Here is a 20,141-nt window from a genome sequence, read left to right as displayed (position 1 = left end):
GGTGAAATTCAAATGAGTTTACAGCTGAACGTATCCAACAGAAAATTAGATTCTAAAGTGAAGTAAACTTTGTCTGAGAAATTCCTTTTTGACTTACCATTAAACTCACTTTGCAGTCAAACTGGGCTGGTATAGAATGAAAGTGTTCGAATGTCTCCATGCTTGTATCTTTCTCTGTATTGCTCTTCCCACGTATGTTTTTCTTTTGTGTTATCTTTCTCCACATGGCTATGTTATTCTCTTCCTATGTCTGTATCTTACCCTCTTGTCTATATTATATGATCGTGGAATTAGAAAAGAGAGAGCATGCTGATGGGGTGAATGGACGCCAGAAAAATATTTTATCCCTATATTGGACCCCAGAGGGGAGCAAGCTGACCCTTTGGACTTATCTTGTACAGACAGAGCTATCCTGTATTAATGCTCATTGTTAGGTTATACAATTTGGACATTAAGCTATAGATATCAAATTTCAATCTTGTATAAGCATGACCACCAGTTGATTTATTGACATCCATTTGGGTCCCTTCCCATAAAAAGTCCCACTTTCCTCCTTATTAACTGAGAGTTCATTAGGAACTTTGCTTGCTTCATGGTATCATAATAAAGCTTTGCCACTTGACCTGGAGATGGTCTGTGAATTCATTCCAGACAGCTTCCCACCTTCATGACTAGTTATACCTCATCTTGATTTGTTGGACCTCATCAATCCAATCTTCCAATCTATGGATTCTTCACCTAGTTGGGTTAAAGACCTCTTTCTTATTCCTTCTCTAACCCTCTGGCAGTCAGTCCAGTGAAATCTATCGACCCTTTCTCAGAATATAATTTTTAAATGAAACACACAAAATATAAAGGATTACAAAGGAAGCCATTTCTGTTGAAATTGTGGGAAACTAATTACAAGGAAAACCAATTTGATTGAAATATAGTCTTCAAATTATTTTTAAAAACAGATTCATAGATCTCAGGTAAAGTTCAGCTTCCTCATCTAACAGATGAGGAAATTGAGATCAGAAAGATTAAGTTTTTGCCTAAGGTCACACAGCTAAATAGCATCAAAACCAAGATTTGACTCTAGACCTTCTCACTCCAGATTTAGTGTTCTTTCCCCTATACCAGGTTGCCTTTATATATCTTTTTTATGTTTTTCTCTTCCCTTTTCTATTTTTCCTTCTCTCTTTCCTTCCTACCCCTCCTCCTCTCCCTTACTTGGCAATAATATAGAACCAAATTACATTATTTACTCATATTTGTTGAATAGAGTTTTGAATTTCCTCTTCTTAATTGAAAAAGCAAATGTGAAGCATTTTATATTTTTCACTAATTTTTCAAATTTGCTTTTTACCAGATTGCTTTTTTCCCCTCTGTGTAGGTGGCCTTTGATGGGAAAAATTTTTCAAAGGTCCCCCATAGCACAAGTTAATGCTTGGGCCCTTTTCTTTCATCCACAACCAGCATACCATCTACTGGAATGCCCCCCTTAGCTCTGTTCCTGTTCACCTTTATGTTTCTCTGTTGAATTTCAAAAGAGGGAATAAATAAAAATGGAGAAACCAGCAGGCTGAACGAACAATCGATTGATGATTCAAGTTGCTCTTGGCTCTGCCACCCTGTGACTTATCTTGTGACCTTCAATAAGTACCCTTCCTCTGTGCCTTGGTTTGTTCATCTGTGAAAAAGGGAGAATGATGTTGAGTGAAGCTATTGTAAACAACAGTGAGAGTGACTATAAACAGTTGGCAAGTAGAAGGTGCTATGACAAACATTAGAGAATGATCACAAGACTTCAAACTGGCAACAAATATCTTCAAAGAATACTGAGTTCTTTTTGGTACATCAGAGTGTTCTTAGTCCTCTAATAAACTCATTTGGCTCCTCTAAAAGGGCAATTCAATCCGATAACCATTTATTAAATGCTTCCTCTTTTTTTGGCCAGTAGTTTATTTTTCTTTTGAATCCCACCAATTGACCCACAATCAATGAGCATTTATTAAGCAGTTGCTATGTGCTGTGCTAAGCTCTAGGAACACAAACACAAAAAATGAAATAACTCTTACTTTAAGGTAGCTTACATTCTAATGAGATAGACTAGTACAAAATGGTAAATTCAGATCCACCCAGCTTTGATGGAACCAGAGACTTTTGTGTGGTACAGTAGAGGGATGGGTAGATTTGGAGTTAGGAAAGGCTTAGTTTTTGAATCCATGTTTTAGAACTCTGTGACCAAAGGCACCTCACTTAGTGAGCCTCAGTTTCCCCAACTGTAAAATGAAGATAATAAAAGTGAAATAAAGCAATAGGGGAAAAGGTACCTGATATTTTAAGGCACTATCCTAAGTGATGAGAATGCAAAGACAATCTCCTAGCCCTCAAGGTGCTTACATTCTACTGGGATGTGCAACATAGTTTCCCTGAACTTCAGTTTTCCCAGCTGTAAAATGAAGACAATAACATCAATTGAAATAAAGCAGTAGGGGGAAAGATACCTTATATTTTAGGTGTTGAGAATACAAAGGCAATCTTCTTTCCCTCAAAGTGCTTACATTCTACTGGGATGTGCAACATAGTCTCCCTGAGCTTCAGTTTCCCCAGATGTAAAATGAAGACAATAATATCAATTGAAATAAAGTAGTAAGGGAAAAAAGTACCTACAATTTTAAGTGCTGAGAAGCTAAAGGCAATCTTCCTGCCCTAAAAGTACTTTTCTATTTTCCCTTCTCTCTTTTCTTCCCTATCCCTGCTCCTCTCCCTTACCTGGCAATAACGCAGAGCCAAATTACATTATTTACTCATATTTGTTGAAGAGAATTTTGAATTTCCTCTTCTTAATAGAAAAAGCAAATGAGTGAAACATTTTATATTTTTCACTAATTTAAGTGACTTCACCAAATTAGGTGTCTTGCCCAAACTCAGATAGGTATTTAAATGAAAGATTTGAACCTAAACCTTCTGAATCTAAATCATTCTTCCCCCTGTTTCACGCTGCCTCCCATGTAAACAAGTAAATATTTACATCATCATTTGAGAAAGAGATCATTTGAGCTGCTGGAACACTAACTAAAAAAGCTTCTCCTGAGAGATGCCACAAGAATTTGCGTCTGGAAGTAAGCTAAGAATTCCAAGAGCAGTTAGGTGGTACCATAGTACATAGAGCACCAAGGCTGGAGTCAAGGAAACTCATGTTCCTGAGTTCAAATCTGACCTCAGAAATGTAGTAGTTGTGTGATACTGGGCAAATCACTTTATCCAGCTTGCCTCGGTTTCCTCATCTGTCGAATGAGCTGGAGGATAACATGGCAAACCACTCCAATATCTTTGCCAAGAAGATCCCATATGGGGTCACAAAGAATAGAACTAAAAAAAAAAAAAAAAAAAAAGATTCAAACATAACAAAAAGAATTCTAGGAATTGAACTAAGGAGGGGATTCCAGGCATGGGGAGAATGGTATTTAACAAAGCTCAGAGGCAAAAGATGAACTGAGTTCTGGGAACAGCAGCTAGGCTGGTTTGCTTGGACTACGGGTACATGAAAGCGCAATTAACTTAAAGGTTAGACTGGAGCCAGACTGAGAAAAATTGTTTAGTTGCCAAGCTGAGTAGTTTGTATTTTCTTCTAGGTAAGGATGATTGAGATTAGAAAAAGGATGAGTGTATAGGGTCTTCGGTGGTCATTTATGATCTTTGCACCCCATCCCCACTTAGGTTCATATAAGGAAAGGATCTGTTCATGCATTCCTCCTCAGGCCCAGAACCATAGATGGTTAGGGATGGTCAGGGATGGTCAGAGAGAGACTTACCATCCATTGCCTAATCCAAAATCCCTTTTTTTTGTGAGGTAATCAGGATTAAATTTCTTGGCCAGAGTTACACAGTGTCAGTATCTGAAGCTGGATTTGAATTCAAGACCTCCTGACTCCCTCTTTATCTATTGTACCACCTAGCTATCTTTTAATCCAAAGCTTCTTAAACTGTGGAACATGACTCCATTTGGGAGCTTATAACTGAATGTGGGGATTGCAAAATTATGATTTATTATCAGAAAATGTTAAATTTGTATATCTATTTGATATACCTATATACCCAGGGTTGTATAGAAATTTCTTAGGTGAAAAGGGATTAGGAGTAGAAAAAGTTTAAGAACCCCTGATCTAATCCAACTCCTTATTTCAAAAGTAAGGAAACTGAAGCCCAGAGATCTCTATTTTTTTCTTAATAGTAGTTTATTTTTCCAGTTATATGTAAAGACAGTTTTTCAGCATTCATTTTTGCAAGATTTTGAGTTCCAGCTTTTTTCTTCTTCCCTCCCTTCCCTCCTTTCCCTCCCATTCCCTAAGATAGTAATTAATATGATGTAGGCTATACATATACAATCCTTTTAAACATATTTCTATATTTGTCATCTTGTAAAAGAAAAATCAAAAAAGGAAAAAACCATAAGAAAAAAAAATAAACAATTCCCCAAAAGGGTAAATTCTAGTATTCTTCTCTCCATATTCCATCTCCATATTCTTTTTCTGAATGTGGATGACAATTTCCATCTCAAGCCTATTGGAATTGTCTTGGATCACTGCATTGCTGTGAAGAGCCAATATCATATTGATTATCACATAATCTAGCTGATACTATATACAGTAGTAAAGTACAGGAGTAAAACAGAACAGGTGTAGAGGGCAGAAATGTGACATAAGGTTGGAAAGGTAGTTGTTGGCCAGACTGTAGAAGGTTTTAAAAAGATGAGAAATGTGTGTTTTGTCCTAGAAACAATAGAGTACCAATGAGGATTTTTTTGAGTGGGGAAGGTAGAGGGCAATATTATCATATTTGTGTTTTGGGAATTATCATTCTGCTCACTTCACTCAGCATCAGTTCACATAAGTCTTCCCGGGCTCTTCTGAAATCAGCCTGAAGAGCCCCAATTCTTAAGTAATAGAGCCAGGATCACCCATGGATGAATTGATTGCAAATTCAGTTATTTTCCCACTAACTATACTATGTTTGTTGAATTATCTCAGGTAAAGTTCTTGCCATAATCATAATTATTGAACAATTGATGCTCCCCATCCTTTGAGATTTCCTATGTGGAAGGTCCTGAGCTTGGCAAAAAAACAACATATAAAATAGCCATTACCACCAAGGAGGTCACATTCTGATGAGCTGGAGAGGGGGGTGGGGAATGCCACCTGTATACAGGTAAATAAATACAAAGTAATACAAGATCATTTCAAGAGGGAGTGAGTGCTAAAGAAGAAAGGGGAAAAGAAAAGAGGCCTTATACAAGAGGGATTCTTAAACTTTTTCCATTTGTGACCCCTTTTAATTCAAGAAATTTTCATTCAAGATATATAAGTAAATAAAATATACATACAAATCAAACATTTGCTGATGATAAATCATAATTTCATGCCCCCTACAGTCAGTTAGAAAACCTCAGATAGTGTTGGAAATCACAATTTAAGAAGCTGGGTATATAGAAGACAGGGTACCTGAGTTTTACTTTGAAGGAAGACAGGGATTCTATGGGCAGAATTCTAGGGATGTCAGGGATTAATTGTGCAAAGACTGGACATGTAATCCCAGCCAGCGAGCCAATTGGAATAAAACAGAACAGGTGTAAAGGACAGTAATATAACATAAAGTTGGAAAGCTAGTTGTTGGCCAGACTGTAAGAGGCTTTTTAAAGATGAGAAATGTGTGTTTTGTCCTAGAAACAATAGGGCATCAATGAGGATTTTTTTGAGTGGAAAGGGAGAGGGTAATATTATCATATTTGTGTTTTGGGAATTATCATTTTTGTAGAAATATTAATTCGACGGCTATATCAGCTTAGAGAGGCAAGATCCAGGACACCAGAAAAGCCTTTGTGACAATTTGAAGTGTTGCAGATAGTGGAATATTGCCCATCCTTTGCTTGAGGCAGGTGTGTTCTGTGCTATTCTTTTGAGTAAGGGAGAAAACAGGAATGTGATGGAAAAAGAAATGGGCTGCTGAATTGTTTTGGGAAGAATATTAACCATCAAGGAAATATAGAGGTATCCTAATGACTTTCTAAGAGTGTGGTTATACACACACGCACACACACACACACACACACACACACACACACACACACACATATATATATTTAGGTTATTCATGTACATTCATTTTTTACATATTTCCACAAGTCATGTTAGGAGAATCGGAAAAAACTATGAGGGAAAATAAAAGGTAAAAATAGTATGTGTTGATCCATATTCAGTATCTTTAGTTCTCTCTATGAAGGTGGATGGCATTTATCCAAAGATTATTGGGATTGCCTTGGATCATCAAATCTATCATAGTTGGTCATCACACAACCTTGTTGTTACTGTGTATAATGTTTTCTTGGTTCTGTTTGCTTCACTCAGCATCTGTAAATTTTCTAAAATCAGCCTGTTTGTCATTTTTAATAGAACAATAATATTTCATTACTTTCATATACCATAACTTATTCAGACATTCCCCAATTAATGGGCATCTACTCATTTTCCAATTCTGATCAGAAACCAAGATTATTATTATTTTTGCTGAGGCAATTGACTTGCCCAGAGTCACACAGCTAGGAAGTGTTAAGTGTCTGAGACCACATTTGAACTCGGGTCCTCCTGACAGTATTTTTTTTCTTTCTTTTTTCTTTATTTATTTACAAGATATAGGCATGGGTAATTTTTCAGCATTGACCCTTGCAAAACCTTTTGTTCCAAATTTTCCCCTCCTTCCCCCCACTCCCTCCCCAAGATGGCAGGTAGTCAATACATGTTAAATATGTTGAAATACATGTAAAATCCTAACATAGTATTGGGGTTTTTTGAGGGTCCAATGAAAGTTCTGCTGAGCACTGAATTTATTGAAACTTTAACTGGCCTTTAATGAATAAGATGGATGTAAGTAAAGGGCAGCTAAGTAGGGCAGTGGATAGAGTACCAGCCTCAGGAGGACATGAGTTCAAATCTGGTCTCGGACACTTAATACTTCCTAGCTGTGTGACTCTGGTCAGGTCATTTAACCCCAATTGTCTCAGGAAAAAAACAAACCAAAACAAAACAAGAATATGGGTTGGAGGAAATTAGCATAAGTTGAGATCTCTGGGGCTTGAGGCATGTTTGATTTTGCCCTAGACTAAGGGTTCTTAGCTTTTGGGGGGTCAGAGACCTCTCGGGCAATCTAATGAAGTCTACCAACCCTTTTTTCAAAATAATGTTTTTAATTAAATAAATTGAATAAAATTAAATTCACAGGAAATCAATTCTACTGAAATAATTATCTTTCTATCCAAATATTTTGATATATCTATATGTACATAAATATACATGTACATATACATATCTGGCTAGCTAGACATATATGCATCTATGTTTAGATATATAGATATATTATACAAAGACCTCCAGTTAAGAACCTCTCCCCTGGACAGATGAAGTTGTTAACAACCACATACAAATGGTAAACTTACTCCTTTTGTAAATCAATGCTTCCTAGACTCAATGTGCTTTAGCCACAAGAAGGAAAGAGAATCCTGGGGAAGAGGAGTGGATGCTAGAATCATAAGCATCTTTGTGGTGGGGGGTGAGCATCTAGAGACAAGAGCTAGAAATATAAATCTGTGAGTCATCTGCATGAAGATGATGATTCAGATCATGGGAGCTGATAAGGGTCCTCAAGTGAGAGACTAGAGAAGCAAGCCCAAGATGAAATCTGGGGGCCCACCCACAATTTTAGGGCAGGATATGGATGATAAGCAGACAAAAGAGCATACAGGTAGGAGGAGAGGAGGGTCCACACTGTTAAGTGCTCCAGAAAAGGCAACAAAGGATGAGGTCAGAGAAAATGATTGGATTTGGCAAATAAGAGATCACTGGTAACTACTATAGAGAAAGTCGTTTTAATTGAGTGATGAGGTCAGAAGCCAGATTGCGGAGGCTTTAAAAGAGAGTAAGAGGTGATTAAGGAGAGGTTTTTTCCAAGAAATTTGACTGAGAAAGGTTAAGCATTTTATAAATATCTATTATTATTGTTGCTGTTATCATCATCATCCTGATTATAAGATAATGGCTTTTGGAGGGAAGATAGAGTGTTGGGATGGAGAATAAGACTGGGCACCAAATATCCTGAGTTCTTTTCCTAGTGGAATTAAGGAAGTTATATTTCACTCAGATTAAGCATTTCTTCTTACCTGAGGCCAGCCAGCCAAGTGCTGACAGAGCTCCTATTGGGACCTCAGTGTTCCGTCTCTCTGTCTTAGGCACCTCTCATAGGTCACGTCGCCTCCCCTGACACACAGAATTCAGATCCTCTTTGTTAAGGTGTCTAACAAGCTCCCTTCCATCACCCATGCTGCTGACTCAGTATATAAGAAGTTTCCTTTCTCCCCTTTCATGCACTGTGGGTGCCAGGAGGCACCTGGCCAGTTTTCTCAAAATCTGCTAACTTCACTGGCTCCAGATCATGGGGAGCTGTGAAGAGGGTCAAATTGGCTTCATTTTAGGAAAACAAGAAAGTGACTTCTTTCTGAGACCTTGGAGACTTCGGCCTGCTGGTCCCAAGCATTCGCAAAATCAGAAACGGGCAGTTGAATTTCTCTTGAGATATACAAGCATGTTAAAAACAAAGGAAAGGAAGTGTAAGGGATTAAATATACCTGGGACTTGGCTAGATTCCTCTGAAAGCTCCTAGCAGTCTGGTGCTGTGCAGAGAGGTCTCTGTTTGAAGGGCAGGATCCTCGATTTCTCTCTTTTACCTTGTTCCTTTCCTCTTTGAGTGACTTCAGCAAATTATTTTCTCTTTTTTGGCACCTCAGATTTTCCAGGTGAGATATAAAATGGGGCATCTTAATAACTGGGGGACCTGAACCTACTTGACTCAGAAAACTCCAAGGTTTAATGAAAAGGGAATCAAATGGAGAGGAGCAGAGTAAGGTTAATGAAGCAAATATTTCCTCCCATGGGTAGGTTTCTCCTGGAAGTTGCATATTGAGGAAGTACCCAAGGCCAACCATGTTCATTCCTTTGTTTCTTTCCCTATATTACTATCTGGATCTTGGGTACCTTCACACACACACACACACATACACACACCCCTTCCAGTTCCCTTGTATGTGTCATTTTACCCCATTAGACTATATAAACTCCTTGAAGAAAGGGACTTTCTTTTTGTATGTATTTATATATTTCAAAAACTTGGCACAGTGGCTAGAACATAGTAAGTACTTAATAAATACTTGTTGTTGCTGTCTATTGACTGCCTACTATGTGCCAAATACTGTTCTTTTTTTCCTTTCTCCTTTCTTTCTTTCCTTTCTTTCTTTCTTTCTTCCTTCCTTCCTTTTTTCTTCTTTCTTTTTTCTTCCTTCCTTCCTTCCTTTCTTTCTTTCTTTCTTTCTTTCTTTCCTTCTTTCTTTCTTTCTTTCCTTCTTTCTTTCTTTCTTTCCTTCTTTCTTTCTTTCTTTCTTTCTTTTTCTTTCTTTCTTTCTTTCTTTCTTTTTTCTTTCTTTTTTCTTTCTTTCTTTCTTTTTTATTCTTTCTTTTTTCTTCCTTCCTTCCTTCCTTCCTTCCTTCCTTCCTTCCTTCCTTCCTTCCTTCCTTCCTTCCTTCCTTCCTTCCTTTCTGAGGCAATTAGAGTTAATTGACTTGCCCAGGGTCACACAGCTAAGAAGTATTAAATATTTGAAGTCAGATTTGAACTCAGGTCCTCCTGACTTCAAGGCTGGTGCTCTATTCACTGCACCAAGTAGCTGCTCCTCAAATATTGTTCTAATGGAAATTAGGAAGACCTAACTTCAAATCCAACCTCAGAAACTTACTAGCTATTACAAACTAACTAGAACCTTCTGTTTGCCTCAGTTTCCTTTGTACAATAGAAATAATAACAGTACTTACTGACTTGTTAGGAGGATCAAATGAAGTAATAATGGCAAAGTACCTAGCACATGATAAGTGCACCATAAATGTTAGCTGTTATTAATTATTATGGGACAGCTGGGTAGCAGAGTAGATAGAGCCAGACACGGAGTCAGGGAGATTCATCTTCCTGAATTCAAATTTGACTCTAAATATTTCCTAGCTATGTGATCCTGAGCAAGTCTCTTAATGCTGTTTGCATTTCCTTGTCTATAAAATGAACTAGAGAAGGAAATGGCAAACCACTCCAGTATCTTTGCAAAGAAAACCTTAAACTATGCCATGAAGAATAGGACATGAATGAACAGTTATTATTAACTTTCAGAGGCAACTGGATGAAGTAGATAGAGCATAGAGTCCAGAGTCAACAAGATCTGAGTTCAAAGGCAGCTTCAGAACTTCCTAACTATGTGACCTCTAGCAGTATGACTTAACTTCTCAATTTCCTTATCTGGAATTATTTCCTCCCAGGATCATTCTAAGGAGCCAATGAGATAATATCTGTAGTGCTTAGCACATAGTAGACATTTAGTTCATATTTCTTTTCTTCCTTCCTATAAATTAAGAACACTAGTGTGCTAACTGTTAGGCTTTGATTTCAGCTAAGATCAAGAAATCAAAACTGTGTTTAGATATCCTTAGAAAAATGAACTAGGTCAAAGAAATCCAGTGGGTTGACCTAATCTAGGTACATTTATTCACACTCTCTAGAATGAGATGCTAATGTCAAATGTATGGTTGAAAAATTAGAAATATCTTGTCAGGTTCTAAGTATCCAACCACCAGTCAAAACAACTTCTATTCCTCTGGTACTTCTTCACTCAGAAAGGCCCAAGACCCAAAGTGGGACCTTCTCTTGTCCCATTCTTCACTTTAAACATTATGTGGACAGCTCAACTGAAATAGGAGAGTAAAGACCAGCCAGACTTTGAAGTCCAACAATGAGATACTCAGCAGACAATCAGGTTTCCATAAGATACCAACCTGATATTATGGCAACTCTAGATAATTTTTTTTCCTTTTAATAATATTTCATATTTTTCTCAGTTGCATGTTAAAACAATTTTTAACACTTTAAAAAAGTTTTAAGTTCCAAATTCTATCCCTTCCTCCATACCTCCCTCCCCCAAAATAGAAAACAATCTGATATAGGTTATATATGTGCAATCATGTAAAACATTTCCATATTAGTCATTTTATACAAGACTCAAAAGGAGAGAAAAAAGGAGGGAAGGGAAGGGAATGGAAGAGAAGGGAAGGGAAAGAAAAGGAAAGGAAAGGAAAGGAAAAGAAAGGAAGGAAGGAAGGAAGGAAGGAAGGAAGGAAGGAAGGAAGGAAGGAAGGAAGGAAGGAAGGAAGGAAGGAAGGAAGGAAGGAAGGAAGGAAGGAAGGGAAAAAAATGGGGAGGAAGGAAAGGAGAAAAGGGGGAGGGAGGGAGGGGGAAAAGGGGAGAAACAAAGGGAGGAAGGGAAGAAAGGAAGGATGGAAAGAGAGAGGGAAGGAAGAAAAAAAGGATGCTTCAGTTTGTATCCATAATATCAGTTCTTTCTCTGGAAATGGACATATTTTATAATGAGTCCTTTGGGATTGTCTTGGATCATTGTATTGCTGAGAATAGCTAAGTCATTCACTGTTCTTCATTATATAATATTGCTATTCCTATATACCATGTTCTCCTACTTCTGCTCACTTCATTTTGCATCAGTTCATGTAAGTCTTTTTCAATAAATATTTTTGCAGACTGTCCGAGGAAGGCTTGAGGTTCATTTGAGTGTGTGTGAAGAAAGACGTTGCTTCCCACCTCCATCTTCCTTGTCATTCTCTTCTCCCTCAGGTATAACGGCCCCAACCTGGTTCTGAAGTATGACCGAGCCCAGCGGCGTCTCATAAACATTGCAGTAGATGAGAGAAGCTCTCCCTACTACGCGCTCCGGGACAGGCAGGGGAATGCCATTGGGGTCACCGCCTGTGACATTGATGGAGATGGCCGGGAAGAAATCTACTTCCTTAACACCAACAATGCCTTCTCAGGTAGGGAGCTGTTTTTTTCCTACCTCCAGCACTTGCCTCTAGATCTCTTGTAGATGTCTTCTCAAAGGGGCCTCTCTGGCATTTTCCTGAAGACCCCCAGCCTTAAGGAACTTGGGAGTTCTTACTTCCTAGAGGGGCTAGATATAGCCTCTACTTCTTCTTATTGAGAAGCCAGGTGCTCCCTGGACCCAGTATAGGGAGCTAGAGGAGAAGGTGAAAGCCATCTCAAAATGCCCATTCAGATCAGGGTTCCCACAGCATCTCCTGAGGAGACCTATTTTACAGGATACTGTGAGTCAGAGAGGAAGATATAGGTCATCTTCTCAAAGTTTCTTCAGACACTCTTGAAGACAACACATTCTAAAGTTGTTTGTCCTTAGTTCTCCAAGAGGACCATGACAGCAGGGGAGGGGATGTCATGCCATGCAAATGAATTAGATTTAAGTGAGGGAGAGCTGTGCAAGGTCACTTGCCTCAGTTTCCCCTCCAGAGCCATCTGGGAACATGCTACAGAACTAGGCTAGAAACTCGCCAGAAGCCCTCCTGGCCACAGCCAGACAAAATAGGATTGGACTTTCTAGGATATCTCCTTAGACTTTCTTAGGGTCTGTCCTGATGGAGACTTCTAGCCTGTCTGGACAGAATAACTAGCCTTAGGATTAGGAAGACCTAAGTTCAAGTCCTTCTAGAAGACATGTGCTGGCTATGTGACTGGCCAGTCATTTACCCTCTCAGTGCTTGTGGCAACTCTTTAAAATTATAATTTGCTGAAAAGTTATAAATCCACATGGTTGGAAGGAATTTTCCATACATAGAAGAAATAACGGATCTATAGTAAAAAACACACACACACACACAAAATATCACCTCAGTCTCTATGGTGGTGGTTGGGCAGGAGAGGAAGAGCTGTGGTAGTAATATATTAGTGAGGCAGTCATGGGTAGTGTCCAATCTTAATTTGTTGTTTTTGTGGCGTCCAACTCTTTGTGATTCCATTTGGAATTTTCTTGGCAAAGATATTGGAGGGGTTTGCCATTTCCTTCTCTAGCATATTTTGCAGATAAGAAAACAGAGACAAATAGGATTAAGTGACTTGTCCAAAGTCACACAGCTAGGAAGCGTCTGGGGCTGGATGTGAACTCAGGAGGATGAGTCTCCCTGACTCTAAGCCTGGTGCTCTATCTACCACAGCATCGCCTCACTGCTCTGCCAAACCCTAAGACAGTTCAGTAAATATTTTGATATTTGGATAGAATGATAGCATTAGTTCTGGAAGGAAATTTAAAGATTATCTAATTGAAAGGTGTCAAACTCACAACTCTGCAGGCTGCACACAGTTCTCAGTACTCTGGAGTACTCATAGAAATGTACTCAGAAATGACTCCACATGGATAAATGACAAATAATTATTACCTGCCTTCTCAATGAAGGAGGAGGGAGGGAGAGAATTTTGGAACTTAAAATATAAAAAAGAATGTTCTAAATAAATAAAAGTCTGAAAATGTGACTGGGAAGTGTTAATAAAATAAACATACAATAAAACATAGATAATATTAACTTGTGGTTTTCTAAAGCAATATAAAGCTTGCAGGAATCCCTTTCTATTTGAGTTTGATGCCCTTGATCTAGCCTACTTCTCCCTATTATTGCCTTATTATTATTACATAGGTAGTAAGTGCTTTAATATTTTGATGTTAACAGAAGATTTTAAGGAAGCTCAGGGGCACAGTGGATAGGGTGCCAGGCTTTAAAGTCAGGAAGACTCATCTTCCTAAGTTTAAATCTGACCTCAGATATTAATTAGCTGTGTGATCCTGGATAAGTTATTAATCCCATCTGTCTCAGTTTCTTCATCTGTCAAATGAGTTGGAAAAAGAAACAGTTCTAATATCTCTGCCAAGGAAACCCCAAATAGGGTTATGAAGAGTAGGACGCTACTGAAATACAATTCAACAACTATAGTAGATTTTATTATATTAATATTTTAATAATATACACAGATTAAAAACATTGAGGTCAAGGCAGGATTTACACCCAGGTCCCCCTGAAAGCCTTGCCATTATGCCATGATGTTTCTGTGACAGACACAATGGTTTGCTGTCACTCATCCTCTCATGGCCCAGCTTCCTCATCTGTAAAAATGAGGACAGTTCTTACTTTCCAAGGCTGTTGTGGGTCAAGTTACCTTGAGAACTGTGAGGTTTCTGTGCAGATGTTAAATTTCAAGGTGTGGGGCTTTTCAGTTTCCAAAAACTGTTTTTTCACATGTAAGCTCATTTGTTCTTTGCCACAATTCTGTGATCTGAATCTAGGATTCTGAAGCTTCAGTGAAATCAGTGGTTGAACGAGTAAGATGAAAATGGGGTTAGTGGGAGGAGAAAAAGGCAGGGAAGAGCATGAGGGTCTAAGGTACAAAAATAGTACTATAGTTTGTTCCCCCTTTACCCCCAAATAACTCTCATCCCTTCACTGACAGAACCTCTCTGAGAAAACCTTTTTGTGAGAAAGGCAGACCTGGGTCTCTTTTATTGCTAAGGGAACGTGTCACCTGAGGTTTGTTTCACTGGAGCAAGGGGGAGCTGGAAAAACTGGGTCTTTGATGATTCCAGGCTCACTGAGATCCTGAGATCCAGCCCCAAGTAGCTCCCTGCTCTCTGCGGATAGGACCTGGGAAGGGTAGCATGTGAGATAGGGATCCAGACCAGGGCCAAGGCTGGGGGCAGGCGAGCGGAGGGTTCCACTACCTGGCTAGCTGCCAGCCTCAAGAAGCCAAGAAACAATGAGCCCCAGCACTCGAGAGGTATTTTATGGGTTTTCATCTCATCTCACCACCAACTCAGGCCTGTGTGACTGCAATTATCCCTACACAAATATCAAGGCATGATTATCCAGCTGGATTTACTGCTCTCAGTCGAAGGGAAGATTGGGTTGGGACAAAGTTAATTGATGAGCTGATCAAACTCTTTAATATGGGGCAAGGTCAGGGGAAAAGACCAAAATCCATCTAAGGTCCAGCTGCGGACAGGAGCAACAGGGCAGGTGTGACTGCAAGAAGGGGAACAGGAATGGAAATGGGGATTGAAAGAGTAGGAATAGAAGAAGATTCTAAGAAAGAGAAATATTCATAGGATCCAGATTGGGAACTATAAAGGACCATGGAGATCATTAAATCCAACCCACCTCCTGAGCAAACTGAGGTTGAGAGCTTAGGTATCTTGTCCAAAGTCATAATTAGTAACTGAGGCAAGATTCAAACTCAGAGCTTCAGAGTGGTCTGTCCACTGTGCTGTGGAGCAACACAAAGGGGATGCAATAATAACTCATAGCTCTATAGGGCTTTAATATATTAATATAAACACATTAATAGTATATACAAAGAAGAACATTGAGATTGAGAAATTAAGGTATTAGCCCAAGGTCACGCAGCCTCAGAGCCAAAGCTTGAATCCAAGCCTTCATACACCAAGACCAGGATTGTTTCTATTACAACAGGATGTGTCAGAATGATAGTCTATCGCTAGAGAAGACTGGAACATCTCAGATCCAAGCAGACAAAGTGGATTTGCTGAGAAGAAATCATGGTCTTTCTGGAGATGAGTGCTCTCACATTTTCCTCTTCAGGGGCTGAGGGCCTGGTCTGGGGTGACCATCCTAGAGACAGAAGTTCTTCCTGCCCCTGCCCCCTCACTCCGAAATGCCCAACAGCCTCAACTCTGGCTCCACACTTCTCGGTGACCTTCTGTGGGTTTGAGGGATGTATGTGGTTTTGAGTTAATTTTTCAGTTGAGTGATTCAATTGATTCATTGACAGTGGGCAGAGACGGGGAGCAGAGACACTTGTGCTGTGTCAGCAAATTCCCCTTTGTCCAGCTGGCTCTGTGTTGAGCTGTTCCATCCCCTGGCCACCGTGGGGAGCCCAAGATGTCTCTGGGAGCTCCATCCTAGGACCAACACCATTAGGTGCTTTTGACTTTGGGGATCCTTTTATGTACTTTGGAAGTATTGGAGTGGGGGACCAAGGAATGATTCTGGAAAGGTCATCTCCCCTTCTTTTTACCTTCTACAGACCCCAGCATCTTGGTTGCTTTAGGGATAAGATTGATGTCCTTGTTATGGGCTCGACTGGTTGATTCACAAGACTGAGAATGACCAAAACAAACCAATCAACCACATGATGGAGACAGTCCTGGACCTGGACTCCAACAGCCCTGCAATCTCACCTCTGTTCATGGGACTATCTTAACCTCTCCAGATCTCTGTTTCCTCTTCTATAAAATGAGATAAGATCAGGCATCCCTAAGGTCCTTTCTAGGTCTCAGTCTATGACTTCTGGGGAAATTCTTTAATCTCCTCTGTGTGCCAAGCAATTCTACACATAGTGTAGTGGGAATGCTCATCTTATGATGATGAACTGGTAGCATTTGTTGTTGTTTCTTAAAGGAATTGGGAGTTTCCATCCCCAAAAGGAGGAGAAAGGTAGAATTAATACTATCCCAAGGAGATGATAAAAAAAATTTGAAGAACACTGAACTAGGACTTAAGAGAGAAGGACAGAGACCGGACCTGCAATTTTAGTAGTACAGGAAGCTCCGGGTGAGAAAATTCCCTCCACCAAATAGGTCATGGTCTTCAAGAACTGCCTAAAACATTGAAAAGGTAAATTTCTTTCCCAGGGTCACTCAGCCAAGTTGGCTTCAAAGCTGCCGCTCCAAGCACTTTGCTGTGCTGACTCTTGAGAACCAGGAGCCTGGATTTTAGTCCTGACTGATTAGTTAACTACAACAGAACCGGCGTTCCTAATAACTCTAAAACCCTATGATCTCAAATTCTCCCCACCCACAGCTCTAACAGTCTGTGAGTCTAGAAAGCTTAGTAAACTACAGAGCAGACAGGACAGAACTTGTGATTTCATCCTTGCAAAGAAATCCCAGAATGAAAATTTCTTCTACTCTTTGGACTGCCAACTATTCTGCAGTTGGTTGTCTGGATATACTAAAGAGGTTCAAGTGACTCTTCTAGAGTCACACAGTCAGGATGTGTTGGAAGCAGGGCTGAGCCTGACGTCCAAACAAGTTTTTACCTAGTGTGTCATGTTTTCTTTTAAGAAATAAGGGAAAATTCCTAGTAGAAAAATTTCTAGTAGACCAGCCACTGGTAGCCAGGGATGAGAGAATTATTCTAGGGAAATAAGTGAATTAGGTGGTATTCTTTCCCATTTCCTTTTTTAAAATTATTATTATTATTATTATTATTATTTGCTGAGATGATTAGAGTTAAGTGACTTATTCAGAGTCACACAGCTAGGAATTATTAAGTGTCTGAGGCAGGATTTGAGCTCAGATCCTCCTGACTTCAGGGTCCTTGCTCTATCCACTATGCCATCTAGCTGCCCCCCCCCAATTTCCTTTTGCTGGATACTGTACAATGCCCTCAAATATTAGATACCTAAACTGATCTCCTACTGGAGAACATCACTGGGCATGTCTTCCCCAGATGGCCATGCAGACTTCCCTGACTTTTTAAAATAAGCTACTATGAGTAGTATCCAATAGAGTGAGCAGGGTTAGAATAACTCTTGACACCACTCCCCTAATTCCATACAACCTGATAATATAGCATCTTAACTCTCTCTTTGGTTTTTCTTAATCCAAAGAATTACCTCTAGGAGTGGGGATTACAGGTACCATGGCAAATCATAGCTCTGGCATTGGAAGGGGCTTTGGAGATTATCTAATTGATCAAACTAACCTCATTTTACAGATCAGGAAACAGGTCCAGAGAAAGGTTGAATAATTTCCCCATATCACACAGGTATAGTAACAGGATTGGAATTTGAAATCAGGTCTTGAATGAATCCAAATCGAGCACTTTTCCCACTCTAAAGGGGTTAGGTGGATTTTAGCATTCTTCCCATGATACAAGTAACCATTTGCCTTAAGCTAAGGACCTAACCGCTAAGTAGTCCAAACCAGTGAGCAGTCAGGTGTGAAATAATACAAGGAAGCCCTCCATCCCCATGCCCACTCAATTCTCAGATCTAACTCAACACAATCATGACCCCCAAACTGGAAAAATTCCTCATGTTCAGTGATGTAGCTCCAACTCTTAAAATATCTTTATTTCATGATCCTCAAACCATAATTTTGTGGACCTTCAGAAATCATATTCCTTTGCCTCTTGACCTAGACCCTTCTTATCCCCAGAACCCACCACATTTAGCAATTTCATATTTATAGGCAAGTCATATTCTCTTACCCCACAACTGACAGACCGCAATCACAAATGGTCATGAACAGTAAGTGGTGAGGAGGTAGATGGATAACAAGGACTAAATAGCATGGAGACTCAGATGCTTGGTTCATGGATATGTTCTAGTCATAATTTGTTAACAAGCCATGATTGTTGTCCAATCCCAAAATGCCAGACTGTGTCCAATGTAGATAGAATCAGTAAGGCACATTGAAGACCAGGCAATAGGAAGTATATTTTGAAGTTTGAGGGAATATAAGATGAATTTTTATTAAAACATTAAAACATCCCTTTACCTAGACTGATTTTTGCCAGTTGATTTCCTTTTTCCCTGTGATTTGTGACTAATTCTGAAGATTTTCATCAGCCAAGTCACCCAAAGCATTTTTGATTGAAGGCCCCAATCACCTCCTAGGGCACAGACATTGTTTTTGCCTGATGTCATATCACTGACCCTTCTTTCTTAGCAATGTGTAGTTGACTTGTTATTGTGAGCCCTTCCCCCAACTCTACCTGCCAGCTTAGCCTTCTCCCTTCAATAGTTCTAAATAAAGTATGGATTAGATCACATCCTGGGTTAGATCATCCCTTAGGGGAAAGGGATTAATTAAATTCAATATAGTTAAGCAAATATTTATTGGACACTTGCTTTAGACAGGGCACCATAGGATATAATATTCCGTAGTAGATAGTACCAGATTTGGAATCAGGGAAGCCTGAATTTAAATTCTACCTTGGACACTTACCAGCTATGTGATCCAAGGCAAATCATTTACCCTATTTCAGTCTCAGTTTCTTCCTCTGTAGAGTGGGAATAAAAATATTCTTAGCACCTAAGTCACAGGATTACTTTTAAGTTTCAAATGAGCTAGTGTAGGGGAAGTGCTTTGCAGACCTTAAAACACTATATAAATGTCAGTTTAGTGGTAATAGTAATTGTGGGGAATACAAAGATGAATGAGGCACTGTCTCAGCCCTAAATGGGCCAGCTACTCCACCGAAAAGGCCTTTTAATTCGGTATCTTTTCCAAACTTCACATTCACATGCCTCAAGCTGCCCCCACAGTACTCCTCCAGTTCCCCTTAAAAGGTAAGGACTAAACAGAGAGAGGGATAGTTGATTCTACTTCTTAGGGAATAAGAGTTGAAAAACCCAGCACCTGATGGTTCACTGTTTATTGATTAGCTAATGGCCACCTTCCTCTTCCTCCTTGTGTTAGAGAATATCTTGGTGTGTTCTCTCTCTCTCCCTCCCCCTCAATTTACCCCTCTTCCTTTCCTTCTTTCCTTCCCCTCTCTCTCTCTCTCTCCCTCTCTCTCTCTCTCCCTCTCTCTCTCTCTCCCTCTCTCTCTCTCTCCCTCTCTCTCTCTCTCCCTCTCTCTCTCTCTCTCTCTCTCTCTCTCTCTCTCTCTCTCTCTCTCTCTCTCTCTCTCTATCTATATATATATCTATCTACATATATATGTATATCTATCTGTCTGTCTGTCTGTCTGTGTGATTGCCACTTCTGTACATACTACACTGGTCTCTCTTCTTCCCATCCCCCCAAAATGAACAGTCCCTATTATTCAGTCCTTTGCTTGTATCTGTATGTTCTTTCTCTTAGAAATCTCATTAGCTCTCATAGCTTTAATTATCACCTTTATGCAAATACCTTCCAAATCTATATATCCTTCCCTGATCTTTCTCTTGAACTCCAGAATTGTGGCTCTTCCAGATTTTCCCATTGTGTAGTCTTACCATTATTTCAAATCTCACAGATCTAAATTAGAACTTAACATCTAGAAGGCAGTGTGGTTCACTCTGACATAAAAAACCTAAATTCAGATCCTGCTTCTGATACTCCCTGAGTAATATCAAGGTACTTAACCTTCCTCGTGTCTCAGTTTTCTCATCTATAAAGGGAAAGGATTGGGCCATATGGCCTCCAAAGTCCCTTCTAG

General features: G+C 39.5%; 1 protein-coding gene across 3 annotated transcripts in view; it reads left to right on the top strand.

The window, feature by feature from the left end:
- Window positions 1–20,141, top strand: part of CRTAC1 (cartilage acidic protein 1) — a 188,228-nt gene that overhangs the window by 104,971 nt on the left and 63,116 nt on the right. For all 3 annotated transcript variants that reach the window (XM_074296019.1, XM_074296018.1, XM_074296017.1), the window contains exon 3: window positions 11,752–11,948. In XM_074296019.1, the coding sequence (XP_074152120.1) occupies window positions 11,752–11,948 (197 nt within the window). The remainder of the gene's footprint in view (window positions 1–11,751; window positions 11,949–20,141) is intronic.

This window comes from Sminthopsis crassicaudata, chromosome 2 (assembly GCF_048593235.1).
Source record: "Sminthopsis crassicaudata isolate SCR6 chromosome 2, ASM4859323v1, whole genome shotgun sequence".
Taxonomy (NCBI): domain Eukaryota; kingdom Metazoa; phylum Chordata; class Mammalia; order Dasyuromorphia; family Dasyuridae; genus Sminthopsis; species Sminthopsis crassicaudata.
Note: the sequence above shows the minus strand (reverse complement) of the source record. Positions and strands in the feature narration are given on the sequence as shown.